Raw genomic sequence first — 23,395 nt, 5'->3', positions numbered from 1 at the left:
AACAATGCTGAAGTCTTTCCTCAATGTCTTCAATATCATAAAACAGCACTAATTGCAAAGCTGCTAAAAAGCTTCCTGCCTAAGAATTTAAAGCAGGAACTCCAACTTTACAGTCCACAGAGTAGCTGGTTACAAGACCACTGAGCCAGATGATACGCTACTAAGTGGTGACGCATTTCTCAAGGTCATCAATATTGTAATCAAGTCTGGTGTAACAGCAAGGTACTGAAGGGAACCTGCTTTGCCAACAGAGCCAATATTTTTATAATCACTGACAGTAGAGCACTTGGCTATGATACCACTAGTCGGCTCATTCTTTAAGCTAATTATTTACTTTTCTCAATGTCAATAATATCATAAAACAGCCAGGTGCTATCACAAGTTAAATCAGGAAGCCTGTCCAGGTATTTGAAACAGGGACTCCACCATCACTACCAATAGAGCATCTGGCTACTACACCACAGTATCAGTTCAGATTTTCTTGTAAATAGGGAACATTTTCTCATTGTCAGCAATAAATAAAAACAGCCTAGTACAACATGACAAGTTACTAAACGAAAGCATTTTTCCTTGTGTTGTGTTTACTGCAATATCACTCAAAAATAAATGAGATATTCTGTTTTAGCTGCCACCATAACAGGTAAATGCACAATGAGGTAGGGAAAGGAAGGAATACAGAATTGTGTTACATTGAAAATCAGCCACTGTCTCACAAAATTGGTTAATAGCTTTTTTGCTCTTTGATTACTTCTTTGAGTGTAATGAATATATTTATTTATATAGTGTTTTGCATTTGTTTGTTGTGCTCTATATGTTGATTTGTTCTCCCATGACTTTTTGCCGCTTGCTCTGCTATGACTGACACACAGTATTGATTTGTACAATTGGACATGTGTACAAATGGTGAAATAATTGAAACAAACAATAACTCTATTTAACAACATTGTGTTGCGGGGCCACTGACACACCAGATCAGGAGATTTTCCGTATAGTAATAAATAATGTTCAGTAATAGTTAAACTAGTTTTTTTCTTGATGGGTGGACTCAACAACTGATTCGCCTAAGACAACATCAACATAGTTTAAACCTGCTTGGCTTCCTGAATCAATGGATGACTCCAAGCAAAACAAGAATCATGTGGCCAAAAATGTTACTTAACAGCGAGACCAAACACAGGAATTTTGGGGAGAGTAAGAAACCAGCTCCTATTTACTCCTCGTCAATGTTTGAACATCATCACATCAAACATTATACCGCTAAGGGGCATACACACCTGAGAGCGTACAGGAACATGACACTATTGCAGTGTAAGTTAATGCATACTGCCAATCCACACAGTTCTGAACCATGTATGCACATATTTTCAGTGTCGGACTGGGGCATGAAAGGCCCATCGGGGGACTGCAACACTAGGGGCCCACCAGAGGGGGTGTGGCCAGCCATCATAGAGGCGAGACCAGACACTAAAGGGAGAGTGGTCAGCCCACGAAGGAGAGCTAGCACCATAGTGTAGTATATAAAGAATGTAGTGTGCTCATCTTTCTCTTTTAAAATGACAGGCTGACTGCGCACTTAGTTACTAACCTGCTCATGCTCCTCTGGGCGGTTGGATATCCGGAACTCCTACTCTCATCTGCCCTGCTCAAAGTGAAAAACACACTACCGCGCAGGTTCAGAGAGCCCAAACGCGACTCTCTGCACCTGTGTGGTAGTGTGTTTAACGGGAGTGTTTGGCAAAAACGGGGAGGGGGGGGGAGGAGTTGCGCTCTACCCCTACTGTTGCAAGAGCAGCATTAACACAGGTTATCCCTCTCTACGAACTTATAATATACTGAAAGTTAAGCGCTCATTGACTTATGTATTATTCCAAGTGTAATGCTAATAATAAAATTTGTATTCTTTTATCTTGAATACAATTCGTATTTTTCTATATCTTGTATTAGGCTGTGAGCAAGAGGCTCGGTTCAATTAGTGGGATAACATTTAATGTTAGTTTTATCACAATTTATTGAATCCTGGTTAAAATACATAAAAATACATTAATATAGACAAATAAAATACTCCAATTAAACCACAGTATTTATATTATGAGGCATTGATTTCTATATACATACATATGGTATGGCATCAATTGAACATACATAAAAAATAAGACAAACCTAGGTATATAGACCTGGACTAGTCTAGCTGCTGGGAGGCAAATGGCAGTGGGTATAAATGCTGCATTGATCCAGATATAACACAGTCACTGATATCTCAATAAAATAATGTTCATAGCATACAATTCCAGTAGATGGGAATTGGTATTTCTTTAAGTCTCTGCTAGTGCAATATAAATATTCAGATCACTGTCCACATATATCACATGGTTATTGCTGCGATGCTTTCAAATTTAACTTTGTTTACTTGCAGTTTCCAAGTATATAGAGATGGTGGCCGGGTACCCAGTGTGCTGAAATCAGAGTATGTTTCTCGTGGTCCGTGCTTGTTACTGTTGGAGAGGAAGGTGCCTGCATTCCACTGTGGAACGCATCTGTCCCTTCCTGTTCTCGCGTATGTCCAAAAGATGAATTGTATGCAAGTCGGGAGTCAGCTGTTTTCTTAGCTCCTCCCTAACAACGGAGGGGGCGTGGCTATAATGTGGAGTGGCCTACCGGTGGATAGTCCTGCTGCCCTGCAGGCCAGTCCGAGCCTGCATATTTTGCTAATCTCTTCTAGAAAACATTTGGAACTAAGCAAGGAGTCCTGGATTAACCTTAGCTGGAATGAATTAAACTGTTATACTTTATGGTATGTGGAATTCGCATCCAACAAGCGCTTCCCCTGTTTATTTATTTATCCCATAATTTCTTTTTATACTTCATCATTTATTTGTTTATTTCTTTATAAACATTATCCTTCTCTCAGAAACCTACCCGTTACAACAAACAACGCCTACCTGGCACCAACACAGATTAAGGCTAACACACCCAATTACCACAAATAAAGCATTCTGGGGCACTTGTGCATCCCAAGAGCAACTCTAAAATACTGCACATAACAATAGTGAATATATGTCCAGATCCACTTAACCAGGTAATCAGCACAAGAAAAGTTTTATAAAAAAAATTTAATAGTGGAAGATGCAGTCACTACTAGGTGTGTAAATATGTAATCAGTCAATCAGAAGTCACACCAGCCCTCAGACACCCTGAATTTATATTGATAATAACTGGTGTATCTGCATCTCACTACGGCTCTGCCTCAGTTTACAATTACGGACACATGCCCTTACTCTGCTTGGCCTGCACTGCATGACCCTTCCCTCCCCTTGTTGTGTCTCTCCAAGAGTAAGGCCGAAGTGCCAAGTCTGCAAACAGACGTACGAGTACTTGCTTACATATTTTATGGCACCTCAGCATAAGCCCCTGTATCTCTAGAATTCACCTATATTGTGCATTTTATTATCTATTCCTATGTACCCTTTTTATTAAATAATAAGACGGTACATTCCCTCTAGCACCTATAAAGAGATGCAAGTGAAAACTATTGCACACTGTATTCCAATCGAATTACCTGAGTTGTACACACTGGAGGATCTCATACTCTCTTGGTCTGAAAGGAGAAATCAGAGATTAATAACATTGGTTAAATCAACCAGAACAGGACCTGAGCTTCACATCATATAATGGGATTTTCCACTTCAAATATGAATTTTACTCAATTCACTCTCTTCCTAATAATAGTACTTTGAAGGAGGATGGGGGTGGTTCTTTAACCTGGCAGGGTCTTGGTACGTGCCTGCAGCCGGGACCTTTGCAGATCACCTCTTCTGCTCTCTCCATAGAAGAAGAGAGCTTTTAATTAGAATTTCTAATATTTGGGTTACAACTCTCCTTTAACTTTTGTGGGTATCACATGATACAAGACGGATCATGACTAAGACATAGTTTTACCAGGTTATGATCTATAGGGAAGACAGAGGATTGAAAAGGGAGACGGAGGTACTTTATCTGTAAAGGGTGAAATAAAACCAACAACAGCAACATGAGTGTTTGGGTAACTCTGGAGCAGTGAGATGTGTTTTCAGAAAGATATAATTTATAGTACTATCCAAACAGAATTAAAGAGCTTAACATGTCCCTTTTACTGTAGACAGGGGTCAGAGGAGACATGATACAACAATTTATAGAAGACAGAATATTTGGTGTCACACAAGAGCTTTTCCTGCAGATGAAAAACATCTAAGGAAAATAGCTCTTCTACATTTAAGAGCATATTTTCATCTGGAAAGAAAAACACTATATGAAAAGCCTCTAATAGGATCTAAGCAGGGTTTTAACAGCTGTACAATCGCTCACTTGACAGGTGCAGGAGAAACAACATCAGCTTTAGTGAAGCTCTTGTTTCCTTCCTGATCTCCCGCTGACCATCAATACTGCTTGGAACTATTAATATACAATGTGTCCAAGCTGATAAAATGCCAGTGTGACATCTTTTTATTAAAACCTATTCCCTTCAATAGGGGACAAAAAAAGTAGCAAAGCTCCGTCCACCCTTGTACATTTTATTTGTATCAGACAATTAAAATGCTTCTACAATAGATGCTTTCTATGAAGGCCATACCTCTTGGTTGTATGCCATGCGCAGATACGGTGGATGTTTCATCATAATGTTGTGCATCTAGAAAGTGTACAAATGTAAAAATAGAACATATAAGATCCACAGTGATAGAGATTCAACAGTTAGAGTAGCAAGACACTACATATTTTCTATTCACAATTATAGTTTAGCTATATATATATATATATATATATATATATATATATATATATATATATATACACCCCATTATTAAAACCCATTAATTTCACAATGGGAGTATATTATATATATATATATATATATATATATATATATATATATATATATATATATATATATCTACTATATAAATGCCTAGTGGCATGTGTGGAAAAAAAAACCAAGCTGCAGCGCCACCTGCTGGGCAGAGTTATACACTGACCTATATATTTCTTGAAGGAGAAGTGACAGTTGGGAGTGGTTGGTGGTTGCCGGGGGTGACAGTGGGGAGTTTTTAACACCTTAAGTAGCTTGATGAAGGATATGGCGATGAAGATGAAGGATGAGGTGATGGAGAAAAATGATGAGGTGGTGACATGTGGACAAAACCACGTTAAAAAAGGGTGCTTGCGTCGGGAAGTACCGCTCTTCCCCTGAGAAGGCCTGGGCGAGGCCCAAATGCATGACAAGAACCTTTTTTAACACCTTAAGTAGCTTGATTTGACTAGAATGCATGAGTATCATGCACAGGTTAACTTGTGTATATATATATATATATATATATATATATATATATATATACATACAAGTTAACCCGTGCATGATACTCATGCATTCTAATCAAATCAAGCTACTTAAGGTCTTAAAAAAGGTTCTTGTCATGCATTTGGGCCTAGCCCAGGCCTCCTCAGGGGAAGAGCGTTACTTCCCGACGCAAGCGGCCTTTTTAATGTGTGTTTATGAGGTAAAATTACCTCACGAAAATGAGTTTGACCCCTCAACTCGTAAATTTAGCCTTTACTACCCCTCCCACGGGGGGAAGGGGGGATGATGGAAGTTAACTGACTTGACTATTCTAATTTTTTTGTCAAATAATGTCAGTATACCAAATTTCAGGTCAATTGGATGAGCCCTTTCTTAGAAAATAGTTTTTTCCACACACACACACAAACTAACGCACGCCTCTACACATGTGTGTTCATGAGGTAAAATTACCTCACGAAAATGAGTTTGAGCCCTACCAAATTTCAGCCCTTTTTGAATTTTTTTTCCCACACACACTAAGAATTTAGTAGGTCAGTGTATAACTCTGCCCAGCAGGTGGCGCTGCATTTTGTTTTTTTTTTCCACACACACACAGACGCCAATAAGCATTTATATATTAGATATATATATATATATATATATATACATGCCATTGGATATTTAAATTGAACCAGACTTATGGCTACTATAATAGATGTTTTCCACAATTGTCTTGCCTCTTGTTGGTGTGCCATATGAAGATACGGAGGGTGTTTCATCATAATCTCTTGCATCTAGAAAATGTACAATAAAAAATTAGAGCATATAAGATCCACAGTGATAGAACTTTAATGGTTAGAAGAGTAATTAGATACTACAGGCCTGATGCATGATGTCTTGTGTGATATATTCTAGTCCTGTGCTTCTCTTATGTACGCCCGTTTTCAGCCGTATTACTTGCCCCAGCTACAGGGCAGGTGTAATTGTCGACTGATACTGAAGACTGACACAGCATCTGTCTTTGTATTAAAATCTACATGTAAGTGTATTTTATAATAGGAATTTTATGTATGCCTTCCGATGTGAACTTGTATTGCACATTTGCATGTGCGTATACATGACGAAATTGCTTGGATGCAATGAAACACGTAAAACTGCCACCAGAGCTCGGGTTGGATTGTTTTAATTCTAACATTCATTTTTATCTACCGAATAAAGTTTTGAAAAAATTGCCAAGCCTTTTCGTGATTGTCCTGTTTGGATTGCGGAACCTAGACTCATATCAAATTCTGAGAGACTTAGAAAGGAGACGCTGCCGTCATCCCTGTGTATTCTGACCCTGACAAGAAGGGGTTACGAGTGCAGAGATAACCGGAGACTACAAGAAGTATTTGAGGTACATTTTGGGAAATCCCTAAGAAAGTGGACTTTATCTCTGCATTCTTATGCTGGTAAGATGGGCTCCTAAGTGCTGAGGAAACTGCGTACATTAAGGGGAGCAGAGCAGCATTTGGGATATATATCCTTTATTAATTTAAATCTAACAGACTTGATAGAATCATTAGGCTCTCTCTCTATATATACACTATATGGACAAAAGTGTTTGGACGCTTGACCATTACACCAACAGGGACTGCAATGACATTGTATTCAAATTAGAGATGCTCACTGACCCCGTGTTTTGTTTTTGTTTTTGGTTTTGGATCTGGATTACCGTTGTGTTTTGGTTTTGGTTTAGTTTGGTTTTGTTTTGCCATTTTTGAAAAAAATACAATTATTTTGGTCTAAAATAACCTAATTTAGTGCTCAACAAGTTTCTTGGATAAGTGAGGTAATTCTAAAGCAAATAAATTACCCAAAAAACAGTTTAATCCCTGGTAGGTCGTCCTTAATGCGAACACTTGCCTGCAAATTGTACAGACAAACCTGGTTGTCTACCTCCTCCATCTTTGATTATTGGCAATGCAGCCATCGTCTTTGGGTGTATATTACACCCTCCACTTGTAGTTGAATAGAAAAAAAAACAGCCTGCATAGACTGTGGAATTAGAAAGTTAAAATAAATGGACCACGGTAGTTTGGTGGCTATCTATGCCCCCCCCCCCCCCGCCCTCCACTTGAAGTTGAATAGAAAAAAAGCAGCCTGCATAGACTGAACAATATACAAAATAAATGGACCACAATCTCCGTTCCAGTTCATTCCAAAGGTTATTTATGGAGATGAGGTCAGGGCTCTGTGCGGGCCAGTCAAGTTCTTCCTTACCGAATTCATCAAACCATGTCTTCGTAGTCTTTGATTTGTGCACTGGGCACAGTCATGTTGGAATAGAAAAGGGCCTTCCGCAAACTGTTGCAACAAAGTTGGAAGCATAGCATTGTCCAAAAGACTTGGTATGCTGAAGCATTAAGATTGCCTTTCACTGGAGATAAGGGGCCTAGCCCAAACCATGAAAAACAGCCCCATACAATTATCCCTCCACCACCAAACTTCACAGTTGGCATAATACAGTCAGACAGGTAACATTCTCCCAGCATCCACCAAACCCAGACTCGCCCATCTGACTGCCAAACAGAGAAGCGTGATTTGTCACTCCACAGAACATGTTTCCACTGTTCCACAGTCCAGTGTCGGTGTGCTTTACACCACTCCATCCAACGTTGGCATTGGTCTTGGTGATGTGAGTCTTGCATGCAGCTGCTTGGCCATGGAAACCAATTCCATTAAGCTCCTGCTGGGCAGTTTTTGTGCTTACATGAATACCTGTGGAAGGTTCGGAACCCTTCAGCTATGGAATCTGCAGAACATTAGTGACTTTTAGGCGCTATGCTCTTTAGCAGACGTGGATCCCGCTCTGTGATATTACGTGGTCTTTCACTTTGCGGCTAAGCTGCTATTGTTCCTAAACACTTCCACTTTCTAAAAATATCACTTACAGTTGACCATGGATTATCCAGCAAGGATGAAATTTCACAAACCGTCTTATTGTAAAGCTGGCATCCTGTCACAGTACCACGCTTTAAGTCACTGAGCTCTTCAGATCGACCCATTTTGTATCACAAAAGTCTGCAAATAGAGACTGCATGGCTAGGTGCTCGATTTTAAAAAACATCTGGGAACGGGTCTGATTGAAAGACATCAATTCAATAATGAAGAGGTGTGGCCAAATACATATAGAGTATATATATATATATATATATATATATATATATATATATATATATATATATATGTGTATTTATATGTGAATAAATATATTTTTTTTACTGGGTCCCAGTATATTAAGTCTATGACCACAATCTGAAAGACTCGCTATTAGAAGGGATATTGCGATCAAATAATTGGTGGCCTGGTTTTCTGCTGCTATATTTCAAGTTTACCATGTTTAAAGGAATTTGAAACATTACCCTTCTGAGAGAGACAGATAATATAACTGGTTTTCTGCTTCTGTGACATTACTAAACGATTTATATAAGGGGCTGATTGCAAGAAATCTCTTCGGCAGCAGCTCATTGGGTTAAAGTTGACTATAGACAAAGTGTAAGTGAAAATCACCAAACACTGCTATTCCCATCAGTATTTATACCATGTATTACAGTGCTGCTTGCCTACTATTTGAAATGGCATCAATTTGAAGTAGCTAATTAATTAACAAATGAGAACATCTTTTTGATTATTTTGTCCATAGTTGAACTGATTAGTTATAGAATGAACAGAAGCTTCCTATAGATCTTTGCACTATTTGCATTTACTTTTGAAAATTTGCCTGTAGAGGCTTATAATATCTATGGTTTTAGGTAGATGTGAAATATGTATGTTTTAATGCTATATAATTAGTCATTTCATATATGAGCTCATATTGGGTATTTATTGATGTATTATTTAACATATATTGTTGAATAAATTAATATTGAATTATCCACGGATCACTTTTTGTTTTTTCTTGAGTAATTCCAGAGCACTATTACAATTATTTTCCTATTTGCGTATACATTATATGTCTGTCTACATACAGCAAGTAATCTATAGGCAGTGCGTACTTACATCCAGAATCAACTGGAAACGGTTCATGAGATCCGCTTTGATTTGAATACAGTCGTAACTGTGCACAAGTTCTGAGCTCACTTTTAAAATGCAACTTACTTGTAGGTTGCATCCAAACATGTATCAGGCCCTACATATTTTCATTTCTTTGCTACCACAACTATAGATTAGGAATAAATATATCTGAACGTTAATCTATCCTCAGTTCCCTAATCTCACTCAGGTGACTGACTCACAATCAGCAGGCACACTAATTAATATTGTCTTCAGTAATACTTGATTCACCCTTTCTTCAATCAACAGGATCTTGGATCTACCTTTTCTTTACCAAATTTTCTCCATCAATGGTCTTTATGTCCATCTCCAATTTCAGATCCTTTTTTGTTAACATCTCCCATGCAATGACCCAGTAGCAAAACTAATAGTACCTGTAATGTAACTGATAATAACTAAAAGTCTTATAATTCTAACTCGTCCCTCTTGGTATTTCTGAATATATTAAGTGTTTGTTAAGCCTTCCACATACTGTAACTCACCACTAAACTTTATAGACTCTATAATTCAAAAATGCAATAAAATAAAGTCACCAAGTCACACATTTCATATATCCTCTGTATGATTGCCATATCTCCATAATGACTAATTAGAGTCTATGCGGTGGTTCCCAAACTGTGCGCCGCGGCTCCCACGGGTGCCGCGGCGCTGTCTCTGGGGTGCCGCGGGCCAGACAAAAAAAAACAAACACAGAAACTTACCAATCCGTCGGGCACTGGGACCCAGCAGCCTCCTCTCCCCTGCAGCTGTCACTGAATATCGACGTCAGTAACAAGCTGCAGGAGAGAGAGGAGGCTGCTGGGTCCCGGCGCCCGACGGATTGGTAAGTTTCTGTGTTTGTTTGTTTTTTATGGCTGGCGCGGGGCAGAGTGAGAGGGATCGTGGCAGAGGAGGGGGACAGAGGATGGTGAGAGGGGGACAGAGGATGGTGACAGCGGGACAGAGGATGGTGAGAGGGGGACAGAGGATGGTGACAGCGGGACAGAGGAGGAGAGCAGAGGATGGTGACAGCGGGACAGAGGTTGGTGACAGAGGATGGTGACAGCGGGACAGAGGTTGGTGACAGAGGATGGTGACAGCGGGACAGAGGTTGGTGACAGAGGATGGTGACAGCGGGACAGAGGAGGAGAGCAGAGGATGGTGACAGCGGGGCAGAGGAGGGGGACAGAGAACAGAGGATGGTGACAGCAGGGCAGAGGAGGGGGACAGAGGGGCAGAGGATGGGGACAGAGAGCAGAGGATGGGGACAAAGAACAGAGGATGGGGACAGCGGGGCAGAGGAGGGGCACAGTGGGGCAGAGGAGGGGGACACAGCGTGAGAGGGGCAGTGGAGGGGGACACAGCGTGAGAGGGGCAGTGGAGGGGGACACAGCGTGAGAGTGTAGAGGAGGGGACAGCGTGTGAGAGGGCAGAGGAGGGGGACATTGTGAGAGAGGGCAGAGGAGGGGGGACAGCGTGACAGAGCAGAGGAGGGGGGACAGCATGACAGAGAGCAGAGGGGGCAGTGTGAGAGAGGGCAGTGTGTCTGGATGCAGAGGGGGCAGTGTGTCTGGATGCAGAGGGGGCAGAGTGCCTGAGGGCAGAGTGTCTGGATGCAGAGGGGGCATTTTTGCATACAACTAAATAAGTATTTCTGTCCTGACCTAAATACTTATTACAATTTTTTGACCCAACTACTTCTAAAACAGGACTGCTCAATAATTATTTTGGAGGGGTGCCTTGAAAAAATTTGGAGACTCTAAGGGTGCCGCGAACTGCAAAAGTTTGGGAACCACTGGTCTATAGTATTGGGAGAATGTTGTTTTGTTCTATATTGTTTTATAATCTCATCTTTTATCCTACAGCTTTCTCTTTTTACTTCACACTTCACTTAATCTACATTCAAAGATAATGTGCTTGTTTCCATATAGAGGTACTTGTCACATCACAGTAAGGAAAGTGTATAACTAGGCTCAATTCAAATAATGTAATAAAAACACACAAAAATACCACATGGAACAAGTAAATTCACAATATCCCCTCACTATAATGAGCAATCTAAGAAATACAGTAAATGAGGTTAAAGCAAGTAGTATTTTAGGAGTTCAGTAAAGTTTAATTTAATTTAATGGAGGTGGGGGTCCTAAAGTAGTAGTAGGACTCTAAAGTGCCATTTTTCTTCTTCCCACCATTTGTATCTCTGGCCAGACCTTCAATCTTGCAAATATATGCTTAGAGTGATTTTATTTTCCTGGGGAAGCCTCCTGAAGCAGACTATGGGTGTAGAGCTATGGACGTATTTGGCATGCAGAAAACACGTATGCACATGCAAATATTTCATTATCGTAAATTACCTGTAGTGCATGATAAGAACATTAGGGTTAGTGGCGAGTGACTAAATCTATTGGAAAGTTTTAGAGAACATGTGAGTAACAGTTAAAATTTGCTCTTGTATTCTTTGGGAAATACCTGGGTTTCTTTTCAGAGATTCAGACATAACACCCATTAGGTCATGTATCTTCCCACATATTGAATTGTAGTCATCTTGGAGTTGTGGGGAGGTGGGAGACTGACTCATTTTTGGGTCTGAACCATCCAAGTTAGAGGATTCCTTCTCCGTCTCACTGATGAGAATCAGCGTCCGGGCGCATGTGCCAATCGTGTGCTGCTCCAGTAATATCCTTCTCTTGTTATCATCACTACTGTCCTCCAGGTCATCCAACAATACAACAACATTTTTGCTATCTGTAAATCGTGACAAAAGTGACAATTAAGATTACATACATAGCTAATACAAATTAGGTCGCGAAAAATAGCTAAAAGTCTGATGTATTTTTATAACAACAATAATAATAATAATAATAATAATAATATACAGAGTGACCAGTACTTGGAAACAACTCATCCATCCTATAAGCAGGGCACTAAGCGATAGCAGCAAATGCAGAAACAGCTTGCAGGTAGCTACTGACAGACTTTAATCAGTTCAAAGGGAGAGTGGGCAATACCACATATTATATACTGCCTTTCAACATGGCATCATAGAGGGTGACCGCTGTATTTGCACATAAGTATCAGTAACAATAAAATTGCTGCTGAAGAGTGCACAGTGGTGGGGTGATGGTGTGAGACGTGTTTTTTTAACATTCATTTATATATTATATACAAGGTATAATAAACAAACATACATAGCAAGGCACAGAAAGAGATATAAAACCTCAGGACAGGCTTACTGAGGTTAGAATAAAAATGTGAAAACAAGTAAAAATGCCATTTAGAAATATAACCTTATAACATGAAATATGATTTGGAAAACTGTTGTTATTTTAGTTCTAAATGGGTGGGGAAGGTAGGACTGCTGCATCTCAGGAGGTAAGGAGAAACTACAGCTGGGGAGAACCCAGATAGACAGAAAGTAGGCAATAAAGTAATGCTGGAAGAGAAAAGGGAATGGGGGAGGAAACAGTTTCATCATCTCTGTAGTTATGTGAGATGTGTTTTATGGTACACACTGGATCTCGTGCAGCAGGTAGTGTAGTGTTTGACTGACATGCCAGTGTTTGATCCAGTACATTCCATTGTGGAAGCTCTGAACCCATCTGTGGCTAGGGTTTTTCAGCAAAATATGTCCTCATCAGTCACCAGAGATCAAAATAAGGCTCATTGGTGCTGTGGCTTCTTTTTTTCTGTCATTAAAGAGATGTTTATATCTCAAAATTAGAACACTCACATGTATGTCTGAGTTGGAACTGGAAGACACTTTACCACACGAGAATAGGTAAATGAGGAATTACAGTAACTATGTAACATATTGAGCTTGATTTGGGCCAGCGTCTCTGTGTCACATGTTCGATGACTTGTTGAGTCCTTTACCTGAATGCCATGAAGCTCTTCTAAGTGTAAATGGGGAATATGAATCTGATTTTTTTTCCTGCTCTATTTCATTCCTAATGCCTGGGATATTGGAGGCAGAGAGTCTTCTGAGAACACAAATTTATGAGCTGGAATCTCTGGAAAGTCTCTGAGTGCGCTTAATGTAAATGCATCATCTTTACCCTTTAACAATTGGTGGGGTTTTGTTGTTCCACATGTTGTGACAAAGGAGTCACAGAATACAGGGGCAGGTGCAGAGTTGATTAAAAAATGTAATCTAAAATAAAAAGCACAGAAAAATAACGTATTTTCCCCATTATGCAGAGCTGTACATGTGTCAAGATGAGTTCTCCTCATCAGCAACGTATGCGCCTGGTTTACAACATCATCATCATCAGCGAGTGTGAGCACCTGCCCTATAGTCTCTTATTGGGCATATTTGCATGTTTCTACAGGTCTGCATGAGCCGAATTTATGTAAACACACCTTTACTGTACTCCCCAATGTAAAAATGCCCCTTCCTCCCCTGTCCCTCCTCTCCAGTTGTAGGGAGTGGTGAGTGTCAGATACGCGCTGGCATAAAATTGTGTTCATTCGATTTCTCCTTCTGTGCAAACCAAACTCACGCAAGTTACGCCACGTTAACTGGCACAGTCCCCACTCTGTATCAGACTTACAGTGCACAACAGGAATGGTAAGACCAAGCAATGTAAACATATGGTCATGGCAGACCAGATGAGGTAGAGTAATCCAATAAAGCTGGTGTAATCTTCCATACAGCCCAGTAGATTGCATTGGACTTCTATGAACATTATAGGAGCTTAGAATCTACCCTAAACCCAAAGGTTGTGCCCAGTAACTCTGCTGCCTAAGGGGACCTCTCATCCCAAACTCGAATAAACATTTGTACATTAGCTGTGTTAATGTTAATATTGAAATTTTTAGGGATGATTCAATCTACCACCTGGGAAACATTGAATAATTCAGACCTTTGTATTTAAAAAATGAAAAATTACATTTATAAAAATTTACACCCTCACTTTTGCTAACCCCAAAAACGTGCTGTATGAGACAGTTAGCACATTATAGACACATTATAGCTGTTACACCTCCATGTATGCTGTTTTAATATCACTTTTTCAAAAATTACAAAATGGCCTATTGGAAATACTCAATACCTTTCCTGAGAGCGAAACATTACAGGTACTAACACAGATTCCAAAAACAATTTTAAATATTCTACTGCAATAAATAAATAAATATATAGATAGATAAATATAGCAACAACATCTTTAAAGCATGAACTAATTCTTCACTTGTCTGTTGTAAGAGATTAGTTACCCTCACCCAGATAATTGGACAGATCTTTCAAATCCTTGTCATATAGAGAATCCGTCACATCTGTGACATTCAGTCTTCCTCTCTTCTTGGTGTGATACAAGATGGCAAACGTGCACTGAGACAGAGCATTGTCAAAGGTCCGGTAATCATTAGATATGTATACGGGATGCACATTCTGCACCTCCTTCTGAAACTTATCCCGGAGTAATTTAATCAGCCACGTGAAATTGTCTTGTCCATCTCTTGAGAAGATCCCGACAGTGTGTTTTTTTTTAATAGCCATTTTATTCACTTTACAGTTCCTGTGAAAATACCATACATATATATTCATTGTTTATCATTGTTTATCATGTAGGACAACAGCCAGAAACAATTCAAGTCAGTGGTATGTATACTAATGTGCTTGGCTCTGTGGGGAAGGAGTCTGTGTAAGTGTTCCATCTAGTGAAACTAGAAAAATAAATATTTATTTAATCAAAGCCATGGAGCCCTATAGAAGGTTCTTAGATGTCCTGTGGATCTAAGTCTGGGTTGGTGTTATGATCCAGATTCTTTTTTAATGATGAGGAGCTGGTAGTGTGAGATTCTAGATATTAGGATGTAAAGGGATACGTGTGAGTTCTGGAAAAACAGGGTGGACGGTGGATGTGATTAAAATATACAAAACATGTGTGTTGGTAAAAGGATGAGAGATCTAGTGTGTGTTTGTGTGTGTGTGATTTATAGGAATACATGGTGTTAGCAGAGCCAGATTAAGGGGGGCACTGTCAGAGGGCCCCCGGACCAGGTACTCTCAAGGGGTGCCAGCTGTTCTTGGCTGACCCCTCCTTCGGGTCAATCTACCTTCCTTCATTTAGCTGTGGATCTTCTTATCCATTCCTCTCTCCCTTCCCTTAAGCATGGCCACCTCCTATCCCCATTACTGACAGATGTCACAAGGGAAGCGCACAGGAGGAGAGGCAGACAGAAGAGTCTGCCCCTCCGCCACAGAGTGGTAGGAACAAGGTAAATGTGAGGGAAAGGAGAGGAGTATCGTAATATAATGTGTGAGGAAAGGGGAATATCTTGATATGTTTGAAGGAAGTGGAGTCTTTATTTAATGTGTGAGGTTTATCTATTAAATGGAAGTACTATTAATTTAATGTTGTGGCTGGTTGGAGGGAAATAGGTCTATTTACTAAATGTATATGCTATTAATTTAATGTCAGGGCTGGTTGGAGTGAAATATATCTATCTATCAAATGTGAATACTATTTTTTTAATGCTAGGGCTGGAGAGAGGCCTAATTATTAAACATGGGTGCTATCGATTTATTGTCGGGGATGGTTGGAGTGTTCTAGATTTTATGTACCCATTTTTTTCAAAATATGGCCCCCATCACTCCAGGATCCAGACTAGCAGCAACTGAGCTGTATATTTGTCTAAAATGTGCCTAAAATGATAACTATATTACATAATAAGACCCCCTCCTGTCTAAAGTGCCCTGGCCTTATTCCAGCTCTGGGCGTTGGGTGGGAATAGGGATGGAGAAATTGGTCAATATATGGCAACAAGGGATGGGAAATGTGATTTTAATGAAGATGAGTAAATATTAATAGTATTTAATAATTACTTAGTTCTTATTCCTATTTAATATGTATTAATACTATCCACATCTTGTTCACAACATCACTTATTCCTGTACCACACACTCTGGACCTCTCATCATTTGCCAACACACTTACCTTTATTCTTTCTTATAATCACACATGGCATAGGACCTCCACATTTGCCATCCCCATCTTTTTCCAGATCTCACACGTATCCCTGTACATCCTAATATTTAACGTCTAACACCACCAGCAGCTCTGGAAACTTTAGTACAACACCAGCACAGACATTGATCCACAGGACATCTATGGACCACATTTAGCAACCCACGGCTATCATGAGATAAGAAATACAATTCAGGACATCATCACTAATAATTATTTTGGAATAATTGATTAAATGCTTCCTGACCACTAACCAGTGATGTATGTCTTGTCAGAATTCTTTCATTCTCTTTCTAAATTTCTGATCCAAATTGTAGCAATGCAGTTTACACTATCACACTGCTTCTGGTCCCAGCACTGTGCCAAGGAGTCATTTGGTTTGTGAGGACACATCACGCAATATGGGGAATATTGTGGAAGCCATGCTAAATTATTATAATGTTAATGTGACTTTTTGATTAAGGGGAGAGACAAGATCCTCAGTAGCAATATTAAATTTTGCTATTGGTCCTTATAACTACTTCAGACATTAATAATATACATGGGGTGTATAGTAATTAGGAAAGCTGCATCAATTAAACTGTACATTCTGGGGCTGCACTAATTACATTAAAGTAACTATATGAAAACTCAATCAGAGGCTTTGCACTACTGAGCTGATTATATCACATACGTAACTGGAGAGTTAACACTCAACTAAATATCTCCACCATGCTCTCTTCTACTCCTCTGCAGCAGGTTGCCATGATAGGAAGGAGACATCTATCTAACTGTACCCTGGTGCCTGGATGGACCAAATAGCGCATTTCAGGGTGTAAGCCCAGTTTCCACTCATGACAGACGCCTCCATGGTTTAGAAGTCTGTCTAGGTGTGAGGAGAGGAACCTACCACCCAGTTCAATAAAATAGTATTTTCCTTTATTTTCCTAATATACTTCTAATTTTATCCTCATTTATGACTTAAATTAATTCAATGTGTGTGAGGGTATATCAGGACGGTTTTTTTAACATGTGACAATTTTGAGTGTTGAAGGTTTCTATTACATTACCTGCACTGTGCCTAGACATCCTATTTTTCATTTATGTGTAACTGTGAAGTGTAAAATAAATGTGTGCAAATGAAAGTAGACCCAAAGACAACTAGTGCTGAACTGTTTCAAAGTTCATCATCATCATCATTTATTTATATAGCGCCACTAATTCCGCAGCGCTGTACAGAGAACTCATTCACATCAGTCCCTGCCCCATTGGAGCTTACAGTCTAAATTCCCTAATATAGACACACCCTCACACAGACACAGACAGACAAAGAGGGAGATAGACAGACAGACAGAGACTAGGGTCAATTTTTGATAGCAGCCAATTAAACTAGCAGTATGTTTTTGAAGTGTGGGAGGAAACCGGAGCACCCGGAGGAAACCCACACAAACACAGGGAGAAAATACAAACTCCACACAGATAAGGCCATGGTCGGGAATCGAACTCATGACCCCAGTGCTGTGAGCCAGAAGTGCTAACCACTAGGCCACTGTGCTGCCTTGCTTTGCAGTTTGTGGATTGGTGGATTCATACACAGTTACAGGGCTAGTGATGTCACAGGAATGAAAATAACAGCAATCTCAGCTTCTTTGATCTGTATAAGATCCATCAAGACTCTGTTCTATGGGTGTGGGAGGAGCTTCTGCTGCATGTAATGTAGGGGGTGCTAACACTGTTATTTTTAACAGAGCTACAGTGGAAAGTGAGGATAACATTGAACAATGTAGCCTTACTTGAAAAGTAATAGTGATAAAGTCACAAAGCTAATTACCAGAAAAAATTATCACCAATCCAACAATACATTGAATAATACAGTCTATAAGCTGCATTCCAAAAAATTTTTGGACTGAAATGTTTTGGATCCTATTCTATATCTAGAATCAGGGTCCAAAAAGGTATCTCTCATGGACTTGCTGTGGTTCAGAAGAGGTCATGTTATTTGATTAAATATAACAATAATAAAGAATAAAATCATTATCGGGTCATCTCACAATAAATATTTTGATAAGTAATAACAAAACTGCTAAAACAAATAAATAATGAATAATCTATACATACAGCTATAATAGTAAGTATCTCTAAAAAAAAGTACAGAACTATTACAATATCAGAGGGTAATTACAATCAGTAAAAATAGTATAGTGTTAAGTAATCTGAAATTATTCCCCGATGAAGAAATGTCCCATTTAGTCAACTGAGTAAATTAAATGATAAATTGCAGATACTTATCCAGAGGTTTGTGTTGTTATCTCACATGTAATTCACGTTCTAGTTATAGTCCTCTGGATTAAATAACAGCACAGTAATTCCACATTAAAGGATTAAGGGATCTATTTATCAAAAGGCAAAAATTCCTATCTCTGGCAGAAACGTGTGTATTTGCCAGAGATAGAGCTTCAGCCTATACATCCCCCACGGACGGCCAGAAATGCTTCTTCTGTTATTGCCACCTCAGGATGGTGATAACAGAAAAAAATAAATTAATCAGTTCTCTATTATATGGAAATAAAATGTGCTAATTTAGCAATAGTTTCTGAATATATATTTATAGAATTTTTTATACTTTTAATCTAATTTTTACTTTTTTTTTTCCATTTAATTATTTATTTTCCTAATGGAACTGAAAGCTCGAGTCTGGCTAGCCAAGTCCAGCATCGCCCGAGTCTGGCACAGTGGAATGGTAAATTAACTCTTAGCACTCCAGGCCAGCATAGCCAAGACATCGCTCAGGTGCCCCAGCAATAATTTAATGATAGATTGTGGAGACAGGTGATTTTCTATCGCCTTGATAAGTGGAGAAACAAGATCAGCCTTATTCCCCCATTTTAATAAATAGACAATAATTTTTAACTCTGATACTAGATATAAAGAAGGCTGTCCAAACAAATATTGGTTGGATCATGGAAACTGTAGTACATTTAGTTTGAGCAATGTATTGATCAATACAATCAGCAGACCTGTCACATTTAGTAAACACTCAACGCATTTCTTTGCAATTTCTTCAGAAGTTTTTGGTGAGGTTAAAGCATTTGTGTTATTTAAAGTGGAGCTAACCAATTACTTATCAACTGGGCTTATTAAACAATTAAAATGTAACATTCTAAGGTATAATATAAGATACCATATAAGATTCAAAATCAGTGTTAAAGTTAATCCCTAAATACTATTTTATGTATTATTACATATTACAAAGTGTTCCGGTACCAGCACATTTCCAGTTTGGTGAAGAAAGGTGCCAAAGTCCACATTGAATGTTGGTTGTATAAGAAATATAAGTGTTCTCATTTAAACTGACACAAACTGAAAGTGGAATACGGTCTGTAAGAGCAATAATCCTCTGGTCATCGTATGGCTCACCTGTTACATATTCACAAAGCACACAATGGTCACAAAGCACACAATGGTCACAAAGCACACAATGGCACAGGAATGCTCATAAAATTAGGATTCATTGAACCGTCTGTAGGAAGACACAGAGATGTGGATGGTCCACAGACACCTTATTGGTGTCCCTGTGTAAACAGACAAAGTGAACTGTCAACCATAAAATCCAATGGAACACTGGCAAATATTTGTGAAAACGATAGAAAGTTCGACAAGATCACAGAGCAGAGCTCTAGTTATGCCTCAATTAGCGCATTGTGTTCAGTTGTGGAGACCTCACCTTCGAAGAGAGTGTGAGCTAAAGATCAAATGAAGGGCTACAAAAACAGTTTAGGGTTTTAAGCACAAAACCTACCATGAAAGACCACAGAAGCTGAGAACGTACAGATTAGAAGAGAAAATAGGGACATTACTGAAACATTCAAGAACTAAACAGGCAAATGAGTATTCACAAGCAGAATACATTCCAGACCTTCGGAGAACAGTGCCTGAAACTGGTGCCGGGACAGTACAGGACGGATGTTAGGGAATATTATTTTACTGAAAGAGTGGTAGATACTTTAAGCTAACCTCCCAGATAATATTAATTAGTAGATTGGACAGAATGGGTTGGCCATGGATCTTATTAGTAAATTACTAGCCTATACTCTATCTGTATTTTATACTAGCATGAAAGCTGTATAAACATATAACTTAGGTAAATATATTGTATGTTCTCTCTGCCGTCCAGTCACTGTATACATGTGCGAGAGAAATTAAAGATAAACTTTGTAAAGAACTCACATTTCTCCAATGTTCAATGACCATAAACTGCACTGCAGAAATCACTATACACCTTGTGATTATACAAATACAACACTTCACAACAATAATACCATTGTGTACGGCCTCTTTAGTGATGTTTCAACAGCAGAACTATGTGCAGATCCCATTGAATAAAATTAAATATTTCAGATACCAGCCCCCCACTCATTCCTCATTCATAGTTTACCTTCCCTGGCAGGTCCCTGTGTGTCAGTGGAAAGAGCTCAGACCTCTGATCTTTGGTCTCTACACACCCAGATCCTACCAGGAAGCTGCTTACCAGGAAGACTGTGCAGACAATAAAATCTTTCCCTCTCTCAGTCAAAGTTCATCACACAGAGATAAGGCAGGAAAATAGTTTCAGTTTGAATGTTATACTAACCTGTGTGTGTTTATATATATTTGTTGTAAAATAGATCATGTATTATACTACTATATATAGCAAGAAAATATGTTTGTGCAAGTTAACCTGTGTCAATGTAATATATATATATATATATACACCTTGGGCATACCTTTGGGTTTATTTAGAGTTGAACACATTTGTATCGAAAAGGTACACAAGAAATCTGTGTACAGATTTACGTTATTTTGAGTTGTACATATAATAATATGCAGCAACTGAAAGTAGCTTTTTAAAAGCATCTATATGAAGATACAATTTAAGTGCATCAAGATACACTTTGCGCATACCATAATACGGCTGCAAGCTGGAGACACCAATCATCATTAAATTGAGGACAATGAATTGTGATTTTAGGGTATACTTAAGAAAAAGAAAATTATTTTGTTTTTTTTTAGTGTACCCCAAACAAATAATCTAAAAACCAGGTCATAGCTTTGAATGGTTTTTGCTGATGTGGGGGGACAAAGACCCAGCCTGTTGAGCACTGAGTCCATAAAAAAAGCCCCATGTTGATAGCATCTTAGCTCCTCCCACCTCTGCTGATAGCATCATGGCTCCTCCTACCACTGGCGATAGCATCATGGTTTCTCCCACCGCTGGTGGTTTTTTTTAAAGTCAGAAAATAGCATGTTAATACGTAGCACTACCACTCCCAACAAACCCTGATTTTGTTGATACTTGTAGAACGTTTGCCATTTTATAATAAATTCTGTACCTTATGTAAATTTAGACAAATGCAGAATTGTGCAAATATCCTGCAATATCACAATATCACAATTTCCCTAACATCACAATGTGTGTGGGCAAAAATCACACTGACACCTGCTAAAGTTCTTACCAAATATAGTGGATCATTATCAGTTATAGTGGAACATTCAGCAGAAACATGTCCGCAATTGGCCTGTGTTTGTTCTCGTCTTTCAACACAACAGACTACAGTGGAGCCAGCAGTGATCAAAGCAAAGGGCTGATTAGTCCCTCTCCTCTGTCACCCAACTTTGCTGCCTGGGTGTCACCCTCGACTCCTCTCTCTCTTTTGCCCCCCACATTCATTCCCTTGCCCAAGCCTGTCGCTTCCAACTACGCAACATCGCCCGCATCCATCCTTTTCTCTCTCCGGATGCCATCAAAACTGTCATCCAGGCACTTATCATCTCCCACCTGGATTATTGTAACATCCTCCTCACTGGCCTCCCCCACTCCCGTCTCTCCCCCCTCCGCTCTATACTCAATGCGGCCGCAAGACTCATCATCCTCTCACGCCGCTCCTCCTCTGCCTCCCCTCTCTGCCTTGCCTTACACTGGCTCCCCTTCCCCTACCGAATCCTTTTCAAACTCCTCACCACCACTTACAAGGCTCTCTCCAACTCTACTGCCCCTTATATCTCTAACCTCCTCTCCATTCACACTCCTGCCTGCTCCCTGCGCTCAGCCAACGACCGCCGCCTCTCCTCCACTCTTATCACCTCTTCCCACTCCAGATTCCAAGACTTTTCCTGTGCAGCCACTCTTTTCTGGAACGACCTCCCTCGTTCCATCCGTCTCTCTCCTACTCTGTGCTCCTTCAAACGTGCACTCAAAACTCACCTCTTCCTCAAAGCCTACCAACCATCTACTTAACCCCCATCTCCTTCCTTTAGCTCGTCCTCCCTTCTCTCCTCTTGCCTCATCTGGCTCCTCTTGTGCCTGGTCTGTTTACCCTCCCTTAGGATGTAAGCTTGTATGAGCAGGGCCCCCTCCCCTCCTGTCTCCATACCTGTTCTTCCGCTCCGTCTTTACTGCATATGACTAGCCAGAGTTTCTGAAGTATTGGTACTTTTTGTTCATTTTTCTGTATGGTTTCACCCTGTATAGTCTACTGTTAGTACTGTGTGCGGCGCTGCGGATACTTTGTGGCGCCTAACAAATAAATGATAATAATAATGATAATAATAATAGTCGGATCATTTACAGGTTGTCAATCAATGTGATTGGCAAACTGAACCAAAATTCTGTTGCTAATTCCTCAGATTGAATAACAGATCTCCAATTACCATCATTGGTCAAGGGGACACGACCTCTCAAGAACTCAATGCACCATATGGGCGCTGCGCAATCAGTAGCACTATATACATAAATGGAAAACTTCCTTCATTGTATCAGCTTCAGTATGTTTTGAAACTTGCGTAGCCTAAGGCTCTCCCTGATAGATCCTATCATACTAAGCATACTAAAGTTGTGATTATAAATTTATTAACTGAATTTATAATCTTAATTTATTTAATACTTTATTAATTAAGCTAACATTTTATTAACATTTCCTATGCGTAACACTTGTAATTATGGCATACTTGCCTACTCTCCCGGAATTAGGCTCCCGAAATTCAGGGAGTCATCCTGGGCTCCCGGAAGAGTAGGCAAACCTCCTGGATC

At 39.5% G+C, this 23,395-nt stretch overlaps 1 protein-coding gene across 1 annotated transcript in view; it reads right to left on the bottom strand.

Moving 5' to 3' along the window:
- The window catches only part of LOC142098239 (uncharacterized), a 32,242-nt gene extending 11,395 nt beyond the window's left edge, over positions 1–20,847 (bottom strand). Inside the window, exons 1-6 of the mRNA XM_075180930.1 lie at positions 20,765–20,847; positions 14,603–14,898; positions 11,852–12,127; positions 6,046–6,102; positions 4,607–4,663; positions 3,557–3,595 (exon numbers count right to left, since the gene is read on the bottom strand). Of these exons, the coding sequence (XP_075037031.1) occupies positions 3,557–3,595; positions 4,607–4,663; positions 6,046–6,102; positions 11,852–12,127; positions 14,603–14,879 (706 nt within the window). The 5' untranslated portion in view covers positions 14,880–14,898; positions 20,765–20,847. The remainder of the gene's footprint in view (positions 1–3,556; positions 3,596–4,606; positions 4,664–6,045; positions 6,103–11,851; positions 12,128–14,602; positions 14,899–20,764) is intronic.
- Positions 20,848–23,395: the final 2,548 nt, after the last annotated feature.

This window comes from Mixophyes fleayi, chromosome 7 (genome assembly GCF_038048845.1).
Source record: "Mixophyes fleayi isolate aMixFle1 chromosome 7, aMixFle1.hap1, whole genome shotgun sequence".
In the NCBI taxonomy this organism is placed as follows: domain Eukaryota; kingdom Metazoa; phylum Chordata; class Amphibia; order Anura; family Limnodynastidae; genus Mixophyes; species Mixophyes fleayi.
This window is presented reverse-complemented; position numbering and strand designations above follow the sequence as displayed.